The 7,771-nt window shown below is 59.9% G+C and overlaps 1 protein-coding gene across 1 annotated transcript in view; it reads right to left on the bottom strand.

The window, feature by feature from the left end:
• Positions 1-2,080: 2,080 nt before the first annotated feature.
• Positions 2,081-7,771, bottom strand: part of ARHGAP8 (Rho GTPase activating protein 8) — a 70,938-nt gene continuing 65,247 nt past the window's right edge. The window contains exons 10-14 of the mRNA XM_023520343.1: positions 6,929-7,049; positions 5,832-5,909; positions 4,915-5,043; positions 3,587-3,690; positions 2,081-3,031 (exon numbers count right to left, since the gene is read on the bottom strand). Of these exons, the coding sequence (XP_023376111.1) occupies positions 2,717-3,031; positions 3,587-3,690; positions 4,915-5,043; positions 5,832-5,909; positions 6,929-7,049 (747 nt within the window). The 3' untranslated portion in view covers positions 2,081-2,716. The remainder of the gene's footprint in view (positions 3,032-3,586; positions 3,691-4,914; positions 5,044-5,831; positions 5,910-6,928; positions 7,050-7,771) is intronic.

The raw sequence follows: 7,771 nt of genomic DNA, 5'->3' as shown, positions 1-7,771 counted from the left end.
AACCCACGCTGAGCCTTCCAACTTTAACGTCCCCTGCCAGGTGAAGTGACTTGACTAGGGTCACACAGCTGTGAATCTGAGCTGGTACCAGATGTGGGGGCGCCCAGTCCTTGCTCCCCCGGTGACAGCAGCCCAGCTCTCTCCAGGGCAGACCGACCTCTTGCTGTGCTTCAGACTTTCTCGTTCTGGACGAGATGTAATAATTCATTGTGGACATCAGCTACAAGTTCTAGGCAGCCTGCCTACTCTCTGGAGTCACTTAAAATCACGGTCATTGCCGCAAAAGTGACTATTTGGACCATTTATTCTGCATGTCCTGTCAACAAGGACACCCTGGAGTCCTCACTTCAGCCTCGTTTTAAGCTGGAATGCGCCGCGTGTGCTTCCCAGACATTATCGTGGTAATCACTTTCTGTTGCTGTGGAAATGATCGGGAAATTGTGCTTTGATACACGGGAAGCGTGATGAGGCCGGGCCATGCCGAAGCTCGGATTCCACAGGAGCCGTTCCAGAAAGGGACACTGCTCTCAAAGCAGCCACGGAAGAACGTCTCGGGGTCACCTCTTGGTGTCAGGAAATCCGAGACGTACATTTCACCATCGCGAACTCACACCGCAGACCTTTCTGCACGATGCGTGAGACTCGATGCGATGCCGTCAATTCTGGGGTTCTCAGTGGCGTGCGCTTCAGCGAGCCATCGGTTTTAGTTCAGATTTTTTTTTTTCCTGTGACGAAACGGTAAGGCCGTTTTAGCGCTGTCCTGAATTGTGTGAGTACAGGACACAGTCCTAGGGGTGCGGGTGCAGATGTGAGGAAGCTTTTCCAGAGGCTGCAGCCAGGGGACAAGCCTGGGCTTTGCCTCAGGCTCCAGACTGAGCCCCTTTTGGGGAGCCCTGATGGCTCCCAGGATGCCCAGGGCTCGGGGCGGAGCCCGGAGCAGCGAGGGCGCCGGCCGCGGCCGTCTGGCTCGGTGAGGCTGGCAGGGGGCGAGCCGGGGCTGGAGCCTCTCAAGTCTGTGAGCTCCAGGGCACTGCAAACCACTGCCCTCTGCTGAGGGCAACTGCAGCTGCTGAGGAGCGCCCAGTAGGCAGCCATCTGGGGGGACCAAACCTGCTTTAAATCGAAAGATCTAGATGGTTCCGGTCCAAGCAGGAAACGCCAAAATGCCCAACGCGGCACCCACGCTGGGTGCTGGACTGTGCTCAGGCCCAGGGACGTTCCCCTCGCTCGGACGTGTGGTGCTCGGACGTGCAGTGCAGCCGATTCAGCCGAGGCCTCGTGGTTTCTGAGTGGCGTCCTCAGAGCTGGCGGAGCATGCGCGGTGAATGCCCCACTGCACAGATGTGGGGGGAGGGGCTGAGGCCCAGATCCCTCCCTTTGGCTCCCACAGCTCCGTGAAGATGGGAGAATATAGGCCGCACAGGCTGCACCCCAGCTCTGCCCCTTACTGCCTGTTTGAGCTTGAGTAAGGCCCTGGGGACCTCTCCGGTCCCCAGGTCTGCATTTGTAGGCCCACCTGCCTGGGGTGGGAGAGAAACTTCCTTAGGAGGTTTAGTACTGTCGCCTCTCTTCCCACCCTCGACCCCTTCCCTTAGGAAGAGCAGGAGCTGAGCTCTGACCTGTCCGTGGGACACGTGATCTAGCGTGCACCTTCCCAGGTGGCGACCGGGTGGTGAGTTGTGAGCAAACGCCCTTGGCCACAGATCTAAGGCAGGTCTCCAGCCAGCTCTGCCTGTGGGATGCCTGAGTCTGCCTCACCCTCAGTGTTCTGAGCTCAGGCAGGGAAGAGGGGTGTCACTTATGCCCCCTCAAGCCCCAACCAAGCCCCAACCAAGAATACCTCCCCGGCTGGGCTGCTGCGAAGCTTCAGAGGCAGTGGGGAAGGTCCTTCTGCACCCAGCACATTGCAGGGACCTGGCAGAGGGTGGCAGCAGTCTCTTGGCCGGCCTGTGGCCCTCCACCCCGCTGTCATCATCCTCTGACCCCTGCAGGAGAGACCCACCTGGGCCCCATCCCACCCACCCTGAGGACACCGAGCTGCCCTCACGCAGGAAGAAGGATTCCTTGGGCGGGTCCCCTGTCCCAGCTCCATCTCCTCTGCTCTGAAACTTAATCGGATCGGTGTCATTACTTGTCCTGCAGCCCTCGGGAGGGCCGACGGCTCTACCAGCCTAATCTTCCGTCTTACTGCAGCCACCCCCTTTGCCAAATAACTTCACAGAGCCCGCCCATGGTGACCCTGGCCTTGGCCATGAGACTGGCTTTGGCCAACAGGGCAGGAGCACATAAGACAGCAACCAAAGCTAAGAAACCACCTGCACTGGTGCCTGCTCCCGGCCTGCATCGTGGCGCCACGCCCGTTCGGCCCCTCAGAGCGAAATGCGACACTTGCGGGAGAGCTGTCTCCCCAGCAGCCCCGATGGGACCAGAACCGCCCAGCCGACCCACTGGCTGGCGAGCTAGAACAAACAGCTGCATCACGGCAGCTGAAGATGCCGAACACGAGGGCCCAGCCCATAAATTCCCATTGTCAGTTAAGCCTCATTGGGTTCAAACAGATTCAAACAGATCCATCATCTTATCCCAGCCCACAGCTCAGGAACAACGGGCAAGGGCCAAAGACCCAGGACCACAGAACTGTCACTGGGAGGGTCCCTGGAAGTTCATTTAATGCCCAGCTTACAAAACGCACGACGCGCACACAGACGGGGAGACCTCAGCGTGACATTTCCAGCTCTCGCGGAGTCTCCCGGCCCGGGCTGGGGGACGGAGGCACGGTAGGCACAGCGAGGCCTCCGGCCGAGGGGCCGCCCTGCTCTCCCGGCCCGGCCAAGCCGGCGCCCAGCTCCCCACAGGCGTCCTGGGCGCTGAAGACCTTCCCGTGGTGCTCGATCAGCAGCTCGGTGAACAGGTTCAGCGGCACGAGGGAGCTCAGGGAAGCCGCCCCCTGGGACGGCCAGATTAAGTTCAGCCCAAAGACGCAGGCCAGGCTGGAGCTGTTCATTCTGTTAAAAATGCTCTCCCGGGACACCTGGGGGACACACGCGAGACGAGGGGAGTGACCTGCGGGTCCACGCTGGGCTGGGAGCCACCTGTGCTGCCGCCTCTCTGCTCTGGGCCTCAGTTTCCCGGCTCTGCCCTTCTCCTTCTGGGAACTCTCGGCACCCCCCAGAGTCCGCTTCCGCTCCGGAGGACCCAGGCCCCGTGGGGCGGGGGTGGGCTCTAGCACAGCAGACACGAGCTTGGCCTCTGGCGTCACCCAGCCAGATGACTCGGGGACACGGCCCCTCTCTCTGGGACTCGCCTCGCTCAGGAGACGACGTGGGAGCAGAGGCCCCAATCAAGAAGGTCACGGGCAATAACAAAGGACAGCCAGGGGCGGGAGTGGCAGGGGCGGGCACGGTCGCCCCTGCCCGGTGGCACCGAGGGCTTCTCAGTGGAGTCGCTGTCCGTCAGGCCTTGGACAAGGTCCTTGGGGACCAGAGAGTGGCGTTCCCAGGCTGAGGGAGGGTGGGACCCCAGACCCTGGCCTGCGTGGGCATGGACATGGGCGAGCCCCCCCGGACACCCTGCTTTATCCACTCACCTCGTGCAGGAAGCCCACGAGGTAGCCAAGGACGGCACGATGGTGTTCCGGAAGGCCCTGCAGGATCTGGCGGCAGTAGGCCACCCGCAGGCTGCTCTCCACACCTGCGATGGCACGAGGGTCCCTCCTGAGCCCTTCCCGAGCAGCGGGCAAGGGTGTAGGGAGGACAGATGGTCCCGCTGTGGGACCCAGAGCTCCCACTTACTCCTGGCCGTGGGGTGTTCTCAGCAACACCCCCTTCTGTGAGTGAGGCTCCCTTCTCCACGCCCTATAGCCCCTCCCTCGGCAAACGACAGCCCCGGGGCCAAATGGCCTGTTTCTGTCAATAAAGCTTTATTGGCACAGAGTCACGCCCATCCACTCACATTTTACCCGTGGCTGCTTTTGCATTAACGGCAGAGTTGAGTCTGGCCCATGAAGTCTAAAACATTTACCATCGGGCCCTTTACAGAAGAAGCGTAAAGACTAACTTAACGCTTCTCAGCGTTTGATTCTCAGCAGCTCAGGTCCCCATGCCCACGGAGGGCCCGAATGTAGCTGTGCCAGGCTCTGAGATACTGTGTCCCCTCATAACTACACCCCCACCGAGCTCTGTAGATCCCAAGTCTAAACGCAACGATCAACAAGCATCCCCCCAAGCGTCCCCCGCAGAGGCACATGCACGCGTGCGCGCGTGCACACACACTCACGCCCCAGTCCTCCGGCGTGCTAACCCGTCCCCCGCCCCAAGCCCGGCACAGGGTGTGAACACGGTGTGCTTTGTAAACACAGCCACTGCTGAAAGACACAAAATGCCCTACTGTGAATGTTCTTGCTGGCTTTTTAATAAAAACCGTTCACTAACTCAAGCTGTTGGGTAATTTGAACGGACAAGAAGTTCCCGTGAAACGAATATTTGAATATTTCCAAGGAACCAACGAGCTCGGGGTCCGCCTCGTCTTAGATCTCGGCTTTCTCACCTCACCCCATCTTTCTAAGAATTATGGTCCCAGAGCTGATCCCGGTGCAGGGTCCACCCCCATACCCACCAGGGGCCCTTTGAGAAAAAGCACTCGTTGATGACTTGGAGGGACCAGCTCACGGTCACTCACAAAGCCACCGTGTACAGAGCACTTACTCTGCCAGGAGCCACGCCCCACACGCCCTTGGCCACCCTGCCACCCGGCCCGCTGTGGCTGACAACCCTACCCTGCCATGGACACTGGTGGCCTGGCTGAGGCCGGCAGGGGTCCAGGAGGGGGCAGCCCCTCTCCTGGCCTGCAGTGCCAGATAGCAGCAGGAGGCCAGCAGCGCCCCCACCCCCAGCCTGGCCCTTGGCTGGTACTTACTGGTGATCCCGAGGACTTGCTCATAGGCCTCGAAGGTCAACAGTGGCTGGGGCAGCTCTCGCAGGAAGGTCTTCAGGATGGTGGCAGGGACGTGGATGTCCCCATAGTCGTCAAAGTTGACGGGCTTCCCTGGACACAAGGCACCGGATGCCTGAGAGGGGACCCTGGGCTGGGATTGCTGCTCCCACACGGGCCCTGGTGCCTGATGGCCTTAAACCGCCCAAGGGGAAGAGCCTCGGGCTGCGGCCGCACGTCTGGGGGTGACTGCCTCTCCCGGAAACAGGGGTGCTGTCGCCCACTCTCTGCTCTCCAGGGCGCCTGGCGAGGCTGGTGAGTGCTACTGAGTTCCCGCCTAGGATTCAGTGCTCTGAGGTCAGCGCCCCAGCTGTCACCGTCCCCAGTGCCCAGCACACGGGGCTGAGAAGGGCCAGCCCACAGCGTCCAGTGCCGCCCGTCACTTGATGAGTGAACCATGACCGTGGGAAGGACAAGAGCGTGTGCAGCAGAGGGGAAGCCTTGTAGTGAGCTAACTGCTTTGCCAGCGTCACTGTGGCAGGCTCAGCTCTGACACCGGGTCCCCCTGCCTGCAGGTTGAACACGGGCAGGTTCAGCTGAGGCAGCCGAACACGGGCGCCGAGCCGGCCAGGGGAGCTGCCTGATGGAGACCCCACGAAACAACTGCCTACGCTTCCAACCACCTGTCTGCCCGGCTCGAGTGTGTCTAAGAAACCCTGAGGGCAGGATGGCATCGAGCAGCTACCAGCCCCGGGAGGCTGGGGGTCTGGGCACAGGACCACCTGGGGAGGGGGGGACGGGAGAGTTCTGCTGCCTCGGGTGTCCGGGCTCCGAGGCCCTGGAGGGCTGTGTGGCTGGCCGGGAGGGAGGCTCAGGTGAGGGGCCGGCGGGAGCCGACTCACCCTGGTTGTACAGCCGCTGGATCTCGCTGACGGTCTGGACACTGGCTGATCTTCGGAAGAGGCCCTCCGAGCGGAGCCCTGCAGGGAAGGAGCCCCCGAGTGTCCCACAGGTCCCCACACATTGGGATTCTCAGGCATTCTATGACCCCTCCTGCCCGTGCATCGCCCGTCTGTGGCTGGCAGAGAACTCCCTCCAATCCGGCTCATTTGTCCCCTCACTATCCACTGCCACCACCTTTACTCATTCCTCTCAATTTAAACTTTCCCACATTCCCCAGTCCCCCCGATGGCTCACCTGTGTGGCCCCCAGGGGGGGAGACTGGGAAGAGACTGACACTAAGTCAGACGCACTGGGATCCAGGCCAACTCTGCCCTGCCCAGCTGTGTGACCTTGGAGGACGAACTTAGCCTCTCTGAGCTCGGCTGCCCTGTCTGCGGAGTAAGGCCTGGAGCCTCTGCCTCCGATGGCTGCAGTGAGGGTGGATGGGATAATGCATAGCACGTGCCAGGCATGTAGGACGCCTCCAAGCGGGCTGCTTCCCTTTCCTTCCACGAATGTCTAGAGCTGACCTGTCCGATATGGCACCCTCAGGGTGATTTACAGTTAATTAAAATAAAATGAAAAATGTAGTCACCCAACGCACAAGCCATGTGTTAAGTGCTCTGTTGAGCTATTGCCACAGAGGGCTAGAGGCTTCCATTTTGGACGGCGCGGATGTAGAACACCTCCAAGTCCCGTGGGCGCCCATGCCCTCCCTCCCCCTCTCCCAATCTCTCCCCATTCTGAAGCTGAATGAATTCGACATATAAATCTAACTCTGATCAGCTCCTGTGGGGAGCCCTTCCCTGTCCTCATCGACCACAGGACGGCTGCCCCCGGGCCCTCACCACGGACCCACGCTGTCCGGCCACCACGGCGTCACTCTCCTGCTCCGCTGCCACCGTCGGCCTCCAGCCATGCTCCTTCTTCCCTCAGCCTTTCCACGCGCTCTTGCCCTCCGCCTGGGGGACCGGTCCCTCTCTGCTTTTGCTGACTGACTGTAGCAGGCAGAATTCTGAGATGGCCCCCAGATTCCTGGACCCTGGGGTACACACACCTTCTCCTAAGTAGCCAGTCAAACACTCATCTAGGTGCCGCAGTGAAGGAACTTTGCAGGTGGAAGTCAGGTTCAAGGTAGCTGACCTTAAAATAGGGAGATGATCTTGGGTGGGCCTCACCTAATCAGGTGAGCTTTAAAAAATGGACCAGATTCCTCCCTGCAGGAGGAAGCTGGAGCATGGAAGCAGGAGTTCAACACCTGGAAAGGTCTCTATTGATAGAGGGGGTCATGTGGGACAGAGAGGCCCGTGGCTAACAGCCAGCCAGGAAACAGGCAGCTCAGGACTACAAGGGTGAAGAACTGGATTCGGTTCCCCTGACCCCTAGGACCAGCTTGTCCCTGCCGGGCGAGTCCGTGGTTGTCCCAGTGCATCTAGACTAAGGAAAACGTACCGGCGACCCGCCGGGAGCCCGGGAGGTCAGGCCATGTGCTGCGGCCAGTGTGGCAAGCCCAGTGCCCGGACCAGGGGGTGTCCAGCGAGCATGTGTTTAATGCACATATTCATTCGACAAATATATACTGAGCTCCCACTTGGGCTGTTCTTCCTTTTTCTTTCTTTTAAATATGAATAAAGGAATTGATACATTATAACGGGAGACTCCCTTTCGCATGTTCTGACTTAGGTCTTAGGCGCTATCTTTTGTCCATTCCTGAAACATGCAACAGAAAGGGAAGTGTGACAAATGACATCTGGTCCAAGTAGAGACAACTCCAAATGACAATCAGATCCTCCGGCTACACGGACACTGTCTCACTGAGCTTATAAGATTAGAACATGCAGTTCCTGGGGCACAGTGGGTGACAGACACCAGGGACCCCAGCAGTGATGTATACACCCCC

Source organism: Pteropus vampyrus, unplaced genomic scaffold (assembly GCF_000151845.1).
Source record: "Pteropus vampyrus isolate Shadow unplaced genomic scaffold, Pvam_2.0 Scaffold257, whole genome shotgun sequence".
In the NCBI taxonomy this organism is placed as follows: Eukaryota; Metazoa; Chordata; class Mammalia; order Chiroptera; family Pteropodidae; genus Pteropus; species Pteropus vampyrus.
Note: the sequence above shows the minus strand (reverse complement) of the source record. Positions and strands in the feature narration are given on the sequence as shown.